Below are 20,129 nucleotides of genomic sequence, written 5' to 3'. Positions count from 1 at the left end.
CTCCAGAACCCAAAAAGGCCAAAAATATGTAGGGCCTGTTCTACTGTTGCAAGTGCTGAGTGTCAAAATTATTTCTTGATAGTTTTAAGGATGGAGCAGCTCTCAGTTTACCAAATAATTCTCAGGAATCTAGTGAAGGTGACAGTCCTTCCACTATCTGTGTGGCAATAGCTCATACTTTTTTTATAAACCACTTTGTGAATATTTGTATGCCCTAAATGAGTGTGTCAAATTAATTTCCTTGGGGGGATATGTGATCAACGTGTCATACATGTAGTCCTGGAGGAAAATGAATGCTATTAAGATCCTGTTTGCAAAGATTGTGTGTGATTAGGCAAGGCTGTTGAGGTACACCACCAGTAGCCAGGTGCAGTATATTGGGCCCCTTTGGAGATGAAAATAAACTGTGACTGAGAGACTACTGTAATAGGCACAAAACAGAACAGCCAATAGCAGAATATTTATCAGTAGCAGAATATTTATCAACTGCTGACTAGATATAAAAATGTGCTGTGAAAGAATGTGCACCATACATTCTTTCCAAGTTATTAACAGACAAAATTGATCTGTTAAATGAAGAATAAGTAATGACAATCACTCCTCCTTTATGTTGGTCTCATGTAACAAGTTTCAATCCTAAAGGACTCTGTTTTAATTTACATTGGGCTGTATTAACTATTTTAACTGGAATGGTCCAAGGGGCCTTATTTTGCCAAGTCAATTTATAAATGCTAAAGATTTTTTTCTTCTTCTTTTTTACCCATGTTTTGGCTACTGTGAATAATGTTGCAATAAACATGGGACTGAAGATATCTCTTTAAGATTCTGTTTTCATTCTCTTTGGTATATATGCATAAGTGGGATTGCTGGATCATATGGTAACTCTTTTTAATATTTAAAAAAATTTTTTTTAACACCTATTCATTTTTGAGACAGAGAGAGACAGAGCATGAACGGGGGAAGGTCAGAGAGAGAGGGAGACACAGAATCTGAAACAGGCTCCAGGCTCTGAGCTGTCACCACAGAGCCCGACGCGGGGCTCGAAAGCAAAGACCGCGAGATCATGACCCGAGCCGAAGTCGGACGCCCAACCACTGAGCCACCCAGGCGCCCCTCTTTTTAATTTTTTTGAGGAACCTCCATACTGTTTTCTCTAGTGTCTATGCTAACTTACATACCCACCATCAGTGCACAAAGGATTCCCCTTTCTCCACATCCTAGTCAACACTTGATATCTCGTCTATTTGATGAGATTTTTTTTTTTTTATTATTTGATGACAGCCATTCTAACAGGTGTTAGGTGATACCTCAACATGGTTTGCATTTCCCTGATGATTACTGATGTTGAGGATCTTTACACATACCTTTTGGTCATTTCTATGTCTTATTTGGAAAAATATCAATTCAGATTTTCTGCCCATATTTTAATTGGAATGTTTGGTTGTTTTTTGTTTTTGTTTGTTTGCTATTGGGCATATTTTTTAATTTTTTTTAACCTTTATTTATTTTTGAGACAGAGAGAGACAGAGCATGAACGGGGGAGGGTCAGAGAGAGGGAGACAAAGAATCTGAAACAGGCTCCAGGCTCTGAGCTGTCAGCACAGAGCCCAATGTGCGGCTCGAACTCACAGACCACGAGATCATGACCTCAGCCGAAGTCGGCCACTTTACCGACTGAGCCACCCAGGCGCCCCTGGTCATAATTTCTTAATATATTTTTATATTAATCTCATCGCAGATATGATTTGCAAATATTTTCTCCCTTTTTTTAGGTTTTTCATATTGTTGAGTATTTCTTTTGCTGTGCAGCTTTTTAGTTCGACTTAACCACTTTTTAATTTTTATTTTATTATTATTTTTAAAGTAGGCTCCACACCCAACATGGGGCTTGAACTCATGACCCTGAGATCAAGAGTTGCATGCTCTAAGAGACTGTTAAAAACTGAGAACAAACTGAGGGTTGATGGGGGGTGGGAGGGAGGGCAGGGTGGGTGATGGGTATTGAGGAGGGCACCTTTTGGGATGAGCACTGGGTGTTGCATGGAAACCAATTTGACAGTAAATTTCATATATTAAAAAATTAAAAAAAAAAAAAAAGAGTTGCATGCTCTACCAACTAACTCAGCCAGAGGACCCTAACCACACTTTTTAAATTTTGTTGCCTTTGCTCTTGATGTCCTATGCAAAAAATAATTGTCAAAAACAAGGAGATTTTTCTCTTAAATTTTCTTCAGGAGTTTTGAGATTTCAAGTCTTACACTTAAGTCTTTAACCCTTTTCATTTTTGTGAGTGGTTTCAGATAGGGGTTTAATTTCATTTTTCTGCGTGTGTTTAAGTTTTCATTTATTGAAAAGACTGTCCTTTCCTCACTGAGTATTCTTGGCTGCCTGTCAAATATTAGTTGACTGTATATGTGTTGGTTTATTTCTTGGCTTTCTATATTTTATTCAGTCAGTCTGTGTATGTGTTTTTCATACCACACTGTATTGATTACTATAGTTTGTAATGCAGTTTAAAATCAGGAACTGGTTGGGGGGGGGTCTAGTTTTGTCCTTCCTCAAGATTGCTTTGGGCTCCCCTTTGTGGCTCCATAAACATTTCAGGATTGTTTTTTCTATTTCTCTGAAAAATGCCTTTAGAGGTTTGATAGGTATTGCACTGAATCTATAAATAGTTTTTGTAATAGGGACATTTAAGCAGCATTCCTTTTTCTGATCCATGAACATGGGATTATCTTTCCATTTATTTGTGTCTTCTTCAATTTCTTTCATTAGAGTCCTATGTTTTTCACAGTACAAATCTTTCACCTCCATGGTTAAATTTATTCTTAAGCATTTTATTGTTTTTGATGCTATTGTGAATAGGATTGTTCTCCTTATTTATTTTTCAGGTATTTCATTGTTAGTATACAGACACACAATTAATGTATATTGATTTTACACCCCCCAAATTTACTCAATTCATTAATTCTAACAGGTTTTTCTGTTGCTTGTGTTGTTGTCGATGAGTCTTTAGCATTTTCTACATATGGGATGTTATCATCTGCAAATAAAGACAATTTCACTTCTTTCTGATTTAGATGACTTTTATTCATCTTGAGTAATTAGCTAGGACTTCCAGTTGAGTGGTAGGACTTCTATGTTGAGTAAGAGTGTGAAAATGGGCACCCGTGTCTTATTCTTGATGTTTACAGTAAAAGTTTTCAAACTTTTACCATTGAGGATGATGTGAGCTGTGGGCTTGATATATTTTGGCCTGTATTATGTTGAGGTATGTTTCTTCCATACCCAACTTGCAGAGATATTTTATCATGAAAGAAAGTTATATTTTGTCAAATATTTTTTCTTCATCTATTGAGATGATCATATAATTTTATCTTTAATTCTGTTAATGTGGTGTATCACATTTACTGATTTGCATATATTGAACCATCCTTCCATCCCAGGGATAGATCTCACATGATCATGGCATACAATCACTTTAATGTGCTATTGAATTCAGTTTGTTAAGATTTTGTTGAAAAATTTTGAATCTATAATCATCAGGGATACTGGTCTATAGCTCTCTTTTATTGTAGGGTCTTACCTTACTTTGGTATCAGTGTAATGCTGACCTTGTAAAATGAGTTTGGGAGTTTTTTTCCTATTTAATTTTTTGGAAGAGTTTGAGAAAGACTGATATTCATTCTTCTTTAAGTGTTTGTTTCACCAGTAAAACCATCTGGTCCTGGGCTTTTCTTTGTTGGAAGCTTTATTACTTCAATATCCTTACTCATTATTGATCTGTTCAGATTGTCTATTCATGATTTCGGTATAAGTTGTAATTTTTTTAATGTTTACTCATTTTTGAGAGAGAGGGAGACACAGGTTCTGTTTCTAAAATATAATTTATTGTCAAATTGGCTAACATACAGTGTATACAATGTGCTCTTGGTTTTGGGGGTAGATTGCCATGATTCATCGCTTACATACAATACCTAGTTCTCATCCCAACAAGTGCCCTCCTCAATGCTCATCACCCATTTTCCCTTCCCCCTGCCCTCCCCATCAACTCTCAGTTTGTTCTCTGTATTTAAGACTCTGTTATGGTTTGCCTCTCTGCCTCTCTGTTTGTAACTATTTTCCCCCTTCCCTTCCCCCATGGTCTTCTGTTAAGTTTCTCAAGTTCCACATTGAGTGAAAACATAGGATATCTATCTTTCTCTGAGTGACTTATTTCACTTAGCATAATACCCTCCAGTTGCATCCACTTTGCTGCAAATGGCAGGATTTCACTCTTTCTCATTGCCAAGTAGTATTCCATTGTATGTATAAACCACATCTTCTTTATCCTTTCATCAGTTGATGGGCATTTATGGCTTTTTCCATAATTTGGTGATTGTTGAAAGCACTGCTATAAACATTGGGGTACATGTGTCCCTATGAATCAGCACGCTTATATCCTTTGGATAAATTCCTAGTAGTGCTATTGCTGCATCATAGGGTAGTTCTACTTTGAAATTTTTGAGGAACATCCACACTGTTTTCCAGAGTGGCTACACCAGTTTGCATTCCCACCAGTAGTGCAAGAGGGTTCCCATTTCTCCACATCCTCACCAGCATCTGTAGGTTCCTAAGTTGTTCATTTTAGCCATTCTTACTGGTGTGAGGTGGTATCTCAGTTTGGTTTTGATTTGTGTTTCCCTGATGATGACTGATGTTGAGCATCTTTTCATGTATCTGTTGGCCATCTGGATGTCTTCTTTGGAAAAGTGTCTATTCATGTCTTCTGCCCATGTCTTCACTGGATTATTTGTTTTTTGCGTGTTGAGTTTAGTAAATTCTTTAGAGATTTTGGATGCTAACTCTTTATCTGTCATTTTCAAATATCTTTTCCCATTCTGTCAGTTGCCTTTTACTTTTGTTGATTGTTTGCTTTGCAGTGCACAAGCTTTTTATCTTGATGAGGTCCCAAGAGTTCATTTTTGCTTTTAATTCCCTTGCCTTTGGAGATGTCTCGAGCAAGAAATTGCTGCAGCTGAGGTCAAAGACGTTGTTGTCTGCTTTCTCCTCTAGGGTTTTGATGGTTTCCTGTCTCACATTTAGGTCTTTCATCCATTTTGAGTTTACTTTTGTGTATGGTGTAAGAAAGTGGTCTAGTTTCATTCCTGGAATTTTCCAGGAGAGAAAAAAGAAAAAAAAAAAGAATATAGAAGAGTGAAGAAAGCCTATGTGAATTATGGAATATAACCAAGCCAAACAATTTACATATCATTGGAGTCCCAGAAGAACACAGGGAGAAAAGGGCAGAAAATATATTTAAATAAATGATGGATGAGAACTTTCAAATCTGGGGAAAAATTTGGATATGTAAGTTCATGAAGCTTGTAGGTCTCCAAATAAATTCACTGCAAAGATATCTTTTGTAAGACTCATTGTAATAAAACTGTCCATTATAAAAGACACAGAGAGGATTTTAAAAGCAGAAAGAGAAAAACAATTCCTCACATACAAGAGAACACCTATCAAGCTATCAGTGGGTTCCTCAGCAGGGACCTTGCCAGCCAGGCAAGTGGGAGATGATATATTCAAAGTACCGAAAGAAAAAAGCCTGCCAACCAAGAATATTTTACTCAGCAAACCGTCCTTCAGAAATGAGATACTTTCCCAAACAAACAGAAGCTGAGGAAGTTTATCACCTGCCTTACAAAAAATGTTGAAAGTAATTAAGCTGAAATGAAACGATAATAACATAAAAACATATGAAAATACAAAACACACTGGTAATGGTTAATATACAGTCAACATCAGAATAGTCTAACACCATAATATGATGGTGTATTATTTAACTCTAGTATAAAGGTTAAAGGACAAAGTATTAAAAATAACTATAGCTATAGTAATTTGTTAACGGATTCATAGAGGTAAATTAGAAGAGGTAAACTGACAAAAAAAACCCATAAAATGTGGCCAAAGAATCAAACTGAACCACTTTCTTACACCATACACAAAAATAAATTCAAAATGGATCAAAGACCTGTGAGACCTGAAACCATAAAAATCCCAGAAGAGAACACAGGCAGTAATTTCTTTGACATTAGCCATAGCAACTTCTTTCTAGATATGACTCCAGAGGCAAGGGAAACAAATGCCAAAATACACTATTGGGATTACATCAAAATAAAAGCCTTCTGTGCAGTGAAGGAAACAACAACAAAACTAAAAGAATGGGAAGATATATTTATAATGACACAACCGGTAAAGGACTAGTATCCAAAATATATAAAGAACTTATCAAACTCAATACCCCCAAAATAAACAATCCAATTAAAACATTGGCAGAAGACATGAACAAACATTTCTCAAAAAATAAATAAATAAATAAATAAATAAATAAATAAATAACAAGACATACAGATGGACAAGAGACACATGAAAAGGTACTCACCATCACTTATCATTAAGGCAATGCAAATCAAAACAACAATGACATACCACCTCATACCTGTCAGAATGGCTAAAATCAACAACACAAGAAATAGCAGGGGTTGGCGAGGATGTGGAGAAAAAGAAAACTCACGCACTATTGGTAGGTATGCAAACTAGTGCAGTCACTATGGAAAATGGTATGGATGTTCCTCAGGAAGTTATAAATAGAACTACCTTAGGATCCAACAATTGCACTACTATTTACACAAAGAATACAAAAATACTAATTTGAAGGGATACATGCACCCTGATGTTTACAGCAGCATTAGCTACGATAGCCAAATTACGGAAAGAGCCCAAATGTCCACTGACTGATGAATGGGTAAGGTATATATACGTACATACAATGGAATATTATCAGGCATAAAGAAGAATGGAATCTTGCAATTTGCAACAACATGGATGTAGCTGGAGTCAAAATAATACCATAACCTGAAAAAGTATCAACCAATAACCTCCAAAAGTGTCCCAAAGTCCAATGCTAGGAGAAGGTGGGATACTTGCAATGTAAACTCTCTCACCACAATATAAATGGGTCAATATTTGACAGGAATCCAGTTGGGCATGCAATGGTGGCCTATACATCAGAAACTTCACCACCAAACTTGACTACTTTATGCCCAGCTATGAAGGTGGATGTGTTGCTGTGTTGAGTATAATAATAAATCCAGGCAACAGTGGTGGCAATCTGGGGAGCAGAAGTTCAATCAGCAGCTTGAGTCCAGTCAGTCTCATCAAGAACATGCCCTTACTGTATAAGTTACTCAGATGGTTCTTTTCATAGCAACAATTTGGTTCTACAGAGTTTGCAGCCCCAAAGAGAAGTGCGTTTAACGTGGCAGTCTGTAGTTTTCCAAATGATAATCAGGTAGCTAAGCCATTGGCTATAGCCCAAAAGTAAGCAAAAATCTAACAAAGTTCTCAAGAGGAGTACTGGCCAGAGTTCTCCCAACTGAGTGAAATAACCACATCCATTTTTGCTTCTGAATAGCTGGCCCTTAAACTAAACAGCCATAGTAGCCCATTGAAACCATTAGGTTTCAGCTTAGCTGAACCATCAGTAAATTTTGCCCAAGCATTTAGGGGCAGCTCTGTGAATCCAGGACTTCACTGAGACAGTGGCTTTGCTTCAAGTGGCAAAACAAAGGATAAGTTTTGGGCCCAATTCAGTAGCTGCTACTTTTTCATGCAAAACCAAAACCTGCCAGGACCAGGTGAGATGCACCCCTGAACATACTCCTACCATTTGGCCAGAAAAACCTGCTGGTTTAGGCTCCACTCAAAGCATGTTGAATGCCTAAATGAGGCACATAAAGTCTCTCATGCCCAGAGTTAAAAAATATGCTGGGCTTCCTTTTGGGTGGTAGGTAACTGAAGAGACATCATGTTTTCTTTGACTGCCAAAGGAATTGAGTGTTGTGATTCTGTCCACACAGTCCCAAAAAAATCTTTTTGGGAAGCAGATCCTTGAATTTTTTAGGGTTTATCAGCCACCCCTGATGGTCAGCCAGGGCCAATGAGACTGAGGCTTTTGACTTGTTAATCAACAGAACATCTTTAGAAATTAGAGGGTGGAGGCACTCACTTAAATCCTGGTCCACGCTTGTGGCAAATGACAAGGACTTCTGTACCTGTGGGAGTACCCTGAATGGGAGAATTTCTTCTGATAATTTGTGACTATTTACAGTATAAGCATATAACACATCAATTTAACTAAATGGTTAGTTAGCAGTAGAGCTATAACAGTACAATGAATCAGCAGAGAGGGTCCTACCCATAAGGTCACTTTAAATTTTTTCCCTACTGCAAGTTTTGCTCAAACCCTATCAGTTGATTTCTGATATTTTTTCGCCTCTTGTAACATAGATTCTCTTGCACACTAGGGGCTACAATAGCTCTTTTATAGCCATCAGGAGATTGTTACTTCCAAACTGGGAGCACAGGAAGAGCAAGGGTGTGAGGGAAGCTAACCTCTGGGGGATATCTAGAGCAACTAGAAGGCTTTGTTTTCATTTTGGCCCTTTATCTTAATCTCAAGGTTGGTATACCCCCTGCATTGTGCACCTCCCTGCTTCCAGAGTGTCTGGGCCACAGGAGCTCAGATCCAATCACTGGTAGAAAGTAGCAGGTAAGTAGGTGCCCTGGCTAAGGAAGAAAATCATATAAACTAGGCTTGACCTTCAAGTGTCAGTGGTACAGGAAAGGTGGTGTTGGCAGTGTACAAGATAGTGTACCAAGTGCCATCAGTCTTGTATGGTGGATATAGCTATAATGACGATACCTGGAACAGCTGAAATATGGAAGCAACAACTGGATTCAGTTGATGATAACTTTAAGCCCCCAAATTCATTAACAAATCCACTGGCCATACACACAGGGTTGTGGTATTGAGTTAATTGCATCTCTTACTTTCCAGGCTGCCTTGAAGTCCTTAATGAAGGCTGTGATTTCCCTTTTCTTTCTAGGATTCTATAGCATTTCTGTTAAGTGCACAGGGAGACAAGTTGGGTGGCAATTTACATGTCCCACCAGCACTTCTCTATAGCTCTTCCAATTCCTATGGAACTTACGGGATGGAGACAAACAAGTACGTAACATAATAATCCATACTACATATTCAGATGTGGAAACAACAACAGTACATTCAATTGACCTAAAGAGACCCATCTAGTTATGTTAGTTCCCTTCCCCATTGTGAACCCTGACCAAACCCCATAAAGTTGAACCCAACTAATTCTTCCTTCCACAGCTCTGGGTAATATAGAGATTTGAACATCCATAACCAAAAAAAGGCATAAAAGATTGGGCCCCTACCCTGTGAAATTCCTCCAGAAAACTTGGATGGCTGCGCAGAATCCCCTTTAGGGACAGGAAGACCTTGGCCCCACCTTTAATCATGTTTCTCTTTAAGCCTCTGGGCTCAGCCTAAGAGGGAAGGGAAGTGTCATGGGGTTCAGAAGAAGGCAAATCCATACCATCTAATAAGACGTCACATGTACTGAGGTCTGCCCAACACTGTATAAGGCAACAAGGTCTTCATAGCTGATATTCTCTATTTCACCTTTTGGAATTATTTCACTCAAGAGCTATAGCCACATTGCTTTCTGGATAGGTCCATGTGGTTGCGTCCCCTCAAGTTACTTAAGCTTGCCTTGCATGGTAGTCACCTACTTTGTGGAGCCTACTTCAATCCAAGGCATCTGCTGTCCCATTACCATGATGACATCTCATAAATTCTTCCCCAGTTTCAACATAAGGGCTAAAGGAGTTTTCCAAGTCGCCAGAGCTGACTTAAATAATTTATATTTCTTTGGGTCAGAAGATCATTTTCATCAGCATTGCATGCACAATTCACGGCAGTAAGTGCCCAAATACTAGTCAATGCCTATTATGGTTTCCCAGAAGAGTTTATCTGTCTTAGGATAATCTCAAAGAGGGTCCAACCTTCCTGTAGCAGCCAGAACTCATGACAAAAAACTCAAATATCTTACAGTTGTTTTGGAATGGATGGAAGATTATCACTATACATGGCTCCTATCACTATATACTTAGGTATAAGATGGCCCTACCACTGCCATTCTTCCTTTATAGGTATTACACAACCTGCATCCTCATCTCCCAAGAAAATGAGCCAGAGTTCTAATGATACACTTGGTTTCTGCCCATAGCACTCATAAATTTCCTATCATCCTCACTGTAGGTATGCATCTCTGTAACTGCTGTCAAAAAAGATATTCTTCTGCTCACTCAGGACAGATCTTAATACTAAATGGGATGACTGAGGGGGCTCATCAGATTGGCAAGGATGTCTCCCTATCTGGAGGATAATTAGAAACAACCAGGCCAATCACTGTTCAGGCATGTTTTTAAACCTATTTCCCAAAACATAACGTGCAACCATCTCTTCAACAATCCAAAGTACAGGACTATTTATTGCCTGATTAATTATACAATTTGGTCACCACTTTCCACCAATTCCTGTGAGCTTCCCTCAAATCCAATGATCAGACCACAAAGTCCTCAAATCCGTGTCTGTCAGTATCCCATCTTGTCACCAAAGCTGTCAAGAATGTACGCTGCTGGTAAGCTAATTGGTTAGCCTGCCACAGCTTCAGGGAGGCTAACAGAAGAAATAAGTCTCCTGAGTTAGAAATAAAAAATAGCTTATTACTCAGAGCAATCACAGTAGCCAGAGTATAAGCATTTTTGCATCATTTTCTCAAGCCCTGATTCCCAAGGTAATGCAAAGTGGGCCAGATAACAACAGCACATGTGATGGATTATGTTACAGGAAAAGAATCCTATACCTCTCACAAGGACCATGGAGAATGTTTCCCAACAATATGGAAAGATTTGTGACATAAATATTAACTATTAACACTGGATGGTGGAATTATGGGTTCTTTCTTACAATGGGAGGGATTGCTTAAATTTTAATAATAAGTATATATCATTTTCAACTCTGTATTTTAAAAATGCATTATGAACATTTAGGTCAAAATGACCGTTTGAATTTTTACAAAGCTGCTGCAAAATAAGCAAAGAAATGTAAATATAGGACACTGTGTATCAGCTACTTCAAATTTTTTTAAAAATCCAGAGCTAAAAAAAAAAAAGAGGAAAATCTATATGTATACTAGAAAACTAGTAGATTACTAGTTAGAGTTAGGGCAGAAATTAGAATTCCTCTAAAATGGTTCAACAAAAGAAGCTTAACATTAATGAAAGGCATATTTATGGATAAGGAACCAATAATAAATGTTGAGAGAAACACTGAAAAGATGTTACCACTCCAGCAAGGGCCCAGTGATAGCTGGAGTCATGGAGGTGGGGCCATTCAGCTGGAGCCACAGATACGAAGGAAAACTCATTGCCAGAACCACAGCAACAAAGCAGGAAAACAGTAGGACAGAAAAACCCAACCTTTCTTTTCCCTATTGCCCTCTAATGTTCTGCCAGTGTCTGTCACTTACTGCACCTAACTAGGAAGTCAGCCAGAAAGAGAGTCTGGTAAGGCATTCCATAGCAGTCATCTTCCTGGGGCATAAAACAGAACAAAGAAAGGCAGACCATAGACTGGGGTGGGGACAAGATGGAAAATAATAAGTACAGATACTCTCCACAATCCAAAAATGTTTCTATAAGATATAGTCAAAATGAAAACAGTAAAAGGCTAACCAATCCACCTGTAATTTACCATATTCAAGTAAAAGCTTGATTTGGAAGAAAGTGGACAGAACTTTCTACCCCTCGATGAAGATGCATATTTCTTCAAGCTCATGGTATCTGCAATTAGTCCAGCTGCCCAGCTAAGTTAAGGAATGCTGGCTCAATGAATATAAAAACACTGAAAATTCAGAGATGTTCTCTAATAGTATTGCTTCTGGTTATATATAATTTTTTTTCCTGTTCCTCAGTAATTAAAAGCCTAATTACTAAAAATATAAAATGACTCCTTTCCCTTTGTCTGGTACCCAAAGATTTAAGTAAACTATCTCTGACAAAATCTACCTCAGATACCACTGGACAAACATATCTTTCAGAGAATAGTATGAGCAAAGAGAAAAATGATTAGAACTTCCAAAATTATGTTTCTAAAGATCTATTATGATCAGTTGAAAAAGTCCCCCTACTCCAAAAATCATAGAAACAATTTTTTATCTCTATTTTTATAGTCCCAATTAGTTTCAAGAATTCATAGATGTAATTAGATAAGAAAAACTGATTTCCAGGTGAAAAAAATATTGAATTAAAAAAGAAAGTGGATAGGGGTGCTTGGGTGGCTCAGTCAGTTAACCATCTTAGGTCATGATCTCATTGTTCATAGGTTTGAGCCCCACACTGCGTGTAGAGATTACTAAAATAAATAAAACTAAAAAAAGATATTTTTAAAAAAGATTTAAGGTAGTGTTTCACAGACCCATTCATCTACACAAAAATATTCTAAGTATCTTAGGGTGGCCTCTTAGATCTCTCTCCTGGACAAGAGAACTTCTAAGATTCTTAAGGATACTGTACTACAGCACCTTGGCTCTCACTTAAAGGTAAATAGTGGATATTCAGGAGTGTAACAGTTGCCTAAGATAATAATTTGATATACAGGAAGCCTACAAAATCTTTAAGAATCATAGCATCTGGGACAGAAGCAGAGATAATTTAAACGGAAAGAGGTTTTTGAACGCTCCACTTTCTTCAAAGAAGTCACAGGCTGCAAAGCTACTCAGTTACAAATACAAACTCTTTCTCAGGGAAAAAGAAGCTAAAGCCAAGCCCCAAGGGCAGAGGCAAGAAATTCAAAATTACTATGGCCCACTGACTGGTGTATGCTTACCTTCCCCTTCTTCCACCTTTGGAATATAAGTGCCTATCCATTTCCCTGTTCTTTACTCACTATGTATGTAGGAGACAGATAATTGGTTTCTTTAATTCACAGTCTTAAGACTGAGAGGAGCCATACTCAAGAAACCTCATCTACCTGGATCTGATTTAGATGCTGAAATTCTATACTTCAAGACTAAGCCTGATGCAGTAGTAATAGCATGAGACCAAGGATCTTAGAAGGGAAGTAAGTATAGTTTGCATGTAGGAGGCACATGAATTACTTTGGGGTAGAGATAGTTCATTTGTGGTGGTTAATCTCCAAATATGGCCCCAATGAACACTTTCCAAGATTCATGCCATTGTGTAGTCCCCTCCCATACTGAAACAGAACTGAGCCTAAGACTTGCTTTAACTGACAGAATTTAGTAGAAATATTCCTGTGCTAGTTCCAAGACTAAGTCTTAAAGGAGACCTGAAGCTTCTGTTTTTGTGTATTAGAAGCCCGAAGCTGCCACATCAGAAATTCAGCTGCCCTGCTAGAAAGACCACATAAAGGGGCTGCATGGAAAGGGAAAGGGATAATCCCTAAGATTACACTGTGGGGGGTGCAGGGTGAGTGTGGAGAATAGATACATCAAACCAGATAGTACATGCATTCCAACTGAGCCCAGATTTACAGCTGTTCCCATCAAAGTGTAAGACATATAAATGAACCTCACGAGTGTTCCAGTCGAATCGAGCTCCAAGATGATTATGGGCCCAGCCAATATTAAGTGGAGAAAAACAACTTCCTAGCTAAAGCACAATCAACCCACAGAATCTTGAGAGATAATAAAATGGTTATTTTAAGCCACTAAGTTTTGGAGTGGTTTGTTATGCAGCAATGAATGAAAGCTGAATATTCTCGAAGTCAGAGTAAATAGAGAAATTAAAAGGCAAACTACAAACTATGAAAAAGTATGTGCCATGATTATATCAATGGTTAATATCCTCATAATGAGAAAGAGCTCACTGTGAAACCTCCACAGGATCACCAAGTAGTCAACAAAATAAAATGGACAAAGGACATGATCTGTCTACTCATTGTAGGGACAAGCAAAATGGCCAGTAAGTATGAAAAAGTTCTTATCATTATTCAAAAGACCATTAATATTCAAATACTACGGGTGAGAATATAGGGAAAGTCTTTTTGGAGAGCAAATTTGTCAACATACCATTTCTATGAATATAGCAGGGGACAGTCACAGATCCAAATACTTAAGCAAAAGGATGTTAGTTAATTCCAAACTTAATGTCCAACAATACAGAAAATATATAATTGTTTAAAATAATTACTAAATATCTATATTTGAGGATATTCTGCATTTTACAGATTTTTAAGGAAACTCAGATAACATGTTTATAATGTCGTTTTAAAAAGCACAGATAAAATTATACACACACACATATATAATTTGATCCAAGTTTTTTAAATAAATGAAAAATATAATTTTACATAACCAGGCCAAAAGGAAATAAAACTGTCAAATGTAGCAGTAGGATTGTAACTACTTCTATTTCGTCTTTCATGCTTCTATTTTCTAAATTTTCTCTAACTGTATTACTTCCAAATTCAGTAAAAACAAGAATGTTATTTGAGAATAACTAGCTACTTAAGAATAATTCCCCAACTAGAGATATTTAATAAAGTTATCTTTTGGAATTAGGAAGAGAATTTAGAAATGACCTGATATGATGTACCATTCAACAGATGAGGAAATAAGTCTAGAGATTTTAACTGCCCAAGCTTGTTGAAGTATTTAGAGGCAGAACCTTACTTAGAATCCAGATTTTTACCCACTGATCAGTACACATTTTTCTACTGCTTTATGAGCTACCTATAACAGTGATTCATGTAAGATGTAAAGATCTAAGTAGAATAACTGTAATTTTGAGAAAAGTTTTAACCCTTTGAATTTATATTCAAATCATTCTCATTTTAAACTATAAAATTATTTGCAATAAGGATATATGTTATTTCCTACAAGTTTTATTAAAAACTTCCACTGAAATCACGTCCCAAGATTTTAAATTTCCTTTGTATTTACATTTTGTTATTGTTGTTACACATTCAGATGAATTTTATACCCACCCATGAGACTAGTTTGTACTACAGGTATCTCCAATCACTCTTTTTTTTTTTCAAGGCTTTTTCCTCCTTACTTTATGGATATACGCAGGGTAGGTATGTTTAATATACTTAGACACACCTCCGCTTGGAGGCTTTTGAATGCATTTTCAATTTATTTGTGTTTTTTTAATGAATTATTTTGTTTTTCATAGTCTTATACTTCTGATACGAGGGCAGATACCTTTAGTTCAAGGTCTTCCTCTGGATCTTGGCTTTGAAACCTACCTTTTGATTTCGAATCTGGGGAAACTAACCTTGTGCTCTTCCTTCTAGCTAATCTTATAATGTTGCTTTGCCACCTAATTTCTGCCAGAGATGAATCTAAGTTCCTCTTCTTTATTTTACCTGGATATATATAGCTAGTTTTCAACTTTACCTCTGATGCAGAGGAGTCTGTTTGTGAAAGGCTTTCCACATCTTTCATATGTGGTGGAAATAATACATTTTTCATTTTTCCCTCTGGCACAGCTTCTGACTGGTATTCCTTTAAAAACAATGTTTTGCTCTCTTCCATTACTGTCAGGCTAGGAATAACACGCAATGGAGTTTGCTTTGGTGACTCATCTGTTTTCTTTGTTGACTCATCACTTTCAGGAGCAACTGTAATAGTATCTGAATTATCTTGATCTGACTGGTTCAAAGTTGGTAGAAGAGTAAGGTCTTTCTTATCATCATTATCCTGCAACTAGAAAATATATCAGTAAAGCAAAGCTACCAATAACTAGAAAATATATCAATAAAGCAAAGCTACCAATTAATCATTACTGACTAGAAAAGATTTAAAACTAATAGTACTGGACTTAAAATAATTTATACCCTTATCCTTTATCATAACAAGTTACCACCAATGTTTGTCAATTGTTACATTCCTTATTAAAAGTGTTAAGAAATTCTCTACTTGCCTGAAACCATGGACTATAGAATATTATCCATTAAAATGATCACACAGCTTTATAAATTAGTGGTTCTCATATACTTAGATTTTATAAATCAGCAACATCTCAAAAAAGAAAATTGAGGGGTCTAACATTTTGCTGTTATTATGCTACACCAATATATCAATAAATAAATAAAATTTTACCAGCAAAATAGCACAAAGAACATACCATTAAATCACAACTATATAATAAAATAAAGGAAATTTTAATAGCAAAATAGTACAAAAAGCACTATCAACAAACAAAGGACAACCTGTTAAGCCAAACAAATTTAGCTCTATGAAAAATTCTCTATAGAGACTATTTAGGGAGAAGATGGCAGCATAGGAGGACGCTGGCCTCACCACGTCCTGCTGATCACTTAGATTCCACCCACATCTGCCTAAATAACCCAGCAAACCACCAGAAGACTAGCAGAACGGACTCTCCACAGCCAAGCATAGACAAGAGGCCCACGGAAGAGGGTAGGAAGGGCAGAGAGGCGGTGCGCACTACACGGACTGGTGGGAGGGAGCCGGGGCAGTGGAGGGGCAGCCCGCCTGGCAAGGCAGATCCCCCGAGTCTGGCTTGCAAAAGCCGAGGGGCCGGACGGAGTGTGTTCTGACAGCCAGCGGGACTTAACATCTGGAATGTTAAAAGTCAACAGCTCTGTTCTGAGAGTGGGAGGGTGAGAGGACACCGGGAGAGAGAGGTGTTGAGCCCTGAAGAGAGAGCTCATTTCTGCAGGGAACAAAGGCGCTGGCCAGTGCCATCTCCCTCTTCCATCCCCCAGCCGAAACCCCAAAGGGAATCAGTTCCCAGCACCAAACTTGCTTGCATCATGCAAACACCCAATGCTGTTCTTCTGTGGATCCATCCCTCCAACGGGTCGGCCCCCCTCCCTGTGCTGCAGGGCCCCTCCTGCAGGGGACCACTGACGGCAAAGTGAGCTGAGCCTGCCCCTCCTGCCCCTGTGCACCTTGCGGATCCACCCCAGCTAATATGCCAGATCCCATCAAAGAAGCGCCACAACCCTAGCAGTGTGCAAGTAGCCCAGACAGGGGCCACACCACTCCACAGTGAGTCCTGCCCCTGGGAGAGGGGAAGAAAAGGTACACACCAGTCTGACTGTGGCCCAAGCGGTGGGCTAGGGACAGACATGGGGTCTGACTGCGGCCCTGCCCACCAACACAAGTTACTCCAGACAGCACAGGGGAAGTGCCCTGCAGTTCTGTGCCACTCCAGGGACTATCCAAAAGACGAAATGGAAGAATTACCCTCAAAAGAAACTCCAGGAAGTAGAGACAGCTAACAAATTGATCAAAAACAATTTAAGCAATATAATGGAACATGAATATTAGTCATAATTAGAATAATAGTCATAAAATTAATAGCTGGGCTTGAAAAAAAGTATACAGGACAGCAGAGAATCTATTGCTACAGAGATCAAGGGATTAAGAAATAGTCATGAAGAGCTAAAAATGCTATAAATGAGGTGCAAAATAAAATGGAGGTGACCACAGCTTGGATTAAAGAGGCAGAGGAGAGAATATGTGAATTAGAAGATAAAATTATGGAAAAAGAGGAAGCTGAGAAAAAGAGAGACAAAAAAAATCCAGGACTATGAGGGGAGAATTAGAGAACTAAGTGATGCAATCAAATGCAACAATATCCATATAATAGGAATTCCATTAGAGGAAAAGAGAGAGAAAGGGGCTGAAGGTGTACTTGAACAAATCATAGCTGAGAACTTTCCTGATCTGGGGAAGGAAAAAGGCATTGAAATCCAAGAGGCACAGAGAACTCCCTTCAGACGTAACTTGAGTCGATCTTCTGCACAACATATCATAGTGAAACTGGCAAAATACAAGGATGAAGAGAAAATTCTGAAAGCAGCTAGGGATAAACATGACCTAACATATAAAGGGAGACCGATAAGACTAGCGACAGACCTATCCACTGAAACTTGGAAGGCCAGAAAGGAATGGGAGGAAATCTTCAATGTGATGAACAGAAAAAAATATGCAGCCGAGAATCCTTTATCCAGCAAGTCTGTCATTCAGAATAGAAGGAGAGATAAAGGTCTTCCCAAACAAACAAAAACTGAAGGAATTTATCACCACTAAACCAGCCCTACAAGAGTCCTAAGGGGGATTCTGTGAGTGAAATGTTGCCAAGGACCACAAAGTACCAGAGACACCACTACAAGCATGAAACCTACAGACATCACAATGACTCTAAACCCATATCTTTCTATAATAACACTGAATGCAAATGGACTAAATGCGCCAACCAAAAGACATAGGGTATCAGAAGGGATAAAAAAACAAGACCCATCTATTTGCTGTCTACAAGAGACTCATTTTAGACCTGAGAACACCTTCAGATTGAAAGTGAGGGGATGGAGAACTGTCTATCATGCTACTGGAAGTCAAAAGGAAGCTGGAGTAGCCATACTTATATCAGACAAACTAGACTTTAAATTAAAGGCTGTAACAAAAGATGAAGAAGGGCATTATATAATAATTACAAGGTCTATCCATCAGGAAGAGCTGACAATTTTAAATGTCTATGTGCCGAATATGGGAGCCCCCAAATATATAAAACAATTACTCACAAACATAAGCAACCTTATTGATAAGAATGTGGTAACTGCAGGGGACTTTAATACTCCACTTACAGTAATGGATAGTTCATCTAGACACAGGATCAATAAAGAAACAAGGGCCCTGAATGATACATTGGATCAGATGGACTTGACAGATATATTTAGAACTCTGCATCCCAAAGCAACAGAATATACTTTCTTCTCAAATGCACATGGAACATTCTCCAAAATAGATCACATACTGGGTCACAAAACAGCCCTTCATAAGTATACAAGAATTGAGATCATACCATGCACACTTTCAGACCACAATGCTATGAAGCTTGAAATCAACAGGAAAAAGTCTGGAAAACCTCCAAAAGCATGGAGGTTAAAAAAGACCTTACTAAGGAATGAATGGGTCAATCAGCCAATTAGAGAAGAAATTAAAAAATACATGGAAACAGGGGCGCCTGGGTGGCTCAGTCGGTTGGGCGGCCGACTTCGGCTCAGGTCATGATCTCGCGGTCCGTGAGTTCGAGCCCCGTGTCGGGCTCTGTGCTGACAGCTCAGAGCCTGGAGCCTGTTTCAGAGTCTGTGTCTCCCTCTCTCTGCTCTGTCTCAAAATGTCTGTTCATGCTCTGTCTCTCTCTGTCTCAAAAATAAATAAACATTAAAAAAAAAAAAATTAAAAAAAAAAAATACATGGAAACAAACGAAAATGAAAATACAACAATCCAAACGCTTTGGGATGCAGCGAAGGCAGTCCTGAGAAGAAAATACATTGCAATCCAGGCCTATCTCAAGAAACAAGAAAAATCCCAAATACAAAATCTAACAGCACACCTAAAGGAAATAGAAGCAGAACAGCAAAGACAGCCCAAACCCAGCAGAAGAAGACAAATAATAAAGACCAGAGCAGAAATAAACAATATAGAATCTAAGAGAACTGTAGAGCAGATCAATGAAACCAAGAGTTGATTTTTTGAAAAAATAAACAAAATTGATAAATCTCTAGCCAGGCTTCTCAAAAAAAAAAAAAGGGAGATGACCCAAATGGATAAAATCATGAATGAAAATGGAATTATTACAACCAATCCCTCAGAAGTACAAACAATTTTAAGAATACTATGAAAAATTACATGTCAACAAACTGGACAACTTGGAAAAAATGGACCAATTCCTAGGCACACATGCACTTCCAAAACTCAAACAGGAAGAAATAGAAAATTTGAACAGACCCATAGCCAGTGATGAAATGGAATCAGTTATGAAAAATCTCCCAACAAATAAGAATCCAGGACCAGATGGCTTCCCAGGGGAATTCTGTATTAAAACAGAGATAATACTTATCCTTCTCAAACTGTTCCAAAGAAACAGAAAGGGAAGGAAAACTTCCAGACTCATTCTATGCAGCCAGCATTACTTTGATTCCTAAACCAGACAGAGACCCAGCAAAAAGAGAGAACTACAGGCCAATATACCTGATAACTATGGATGCAAAAATTCTCAACAAGATACTAGCAAATCGAATTCAACAGCATATAAAAAGAATTATTCACCATGATCAAGTGGGATTCATTCATGGGCTGCAGGACTGGTTCAACATTCATAAATCAATCAATGTGATACATCACATTAATAAAAGAAAAGAACCATATGATCC

The 20,129-nt window shown here is 38.0% G+C and overlaps 1 protein-coding gene across 7 annotated transcripts in view; it reads right to left on the bottom strand.

Moving 5' to 3' along the window:
* The window catches only part of C2CD6 (C2 calcium dependent domain containing 6), a 150,162-nt gene that overhangs the window by 61,800 nt on the left and 68,233 nt on the right, over positions 1 to 20,129 (bottom strand). For 6 of the 7 annotated variants that reach the window (XM_058709186.1, XM_058709130.1, XM_058709138.1 and 3 more), the window contains one exon: positions 15,336 to 15,644. The exons of the other annotated variant lie outside the window; for it this stretch is intronic. In XM_058709186.1, coding sequence (XP_058565169.1) covers positions 15,336 to 15,644 — 309 coding nt within the window. The remainder of the gene's footprint in view (positions 1 to 15,335; positions 15,645 to 20,129) is intronic. 7 annotated transcript variants of the gene reach the window in all.

This window comes from Neofelis nebulosa, chromosome 2, assembly GCF_028018385.1.
Source record: "Neofelis nebulosa isolate mNeoNeb1 chromosome 2, mNeoNeb1.pri, whole genome shotgun sequence".
NCBI lineage: Eukaryota > Metazoa > Chordata > Mammalia > Carnivora > Felidae > Neofelis > Neofelis nebulosa.
This window is presented reverse-complemented; position numbering and strand designations above follow the sequence as displayed.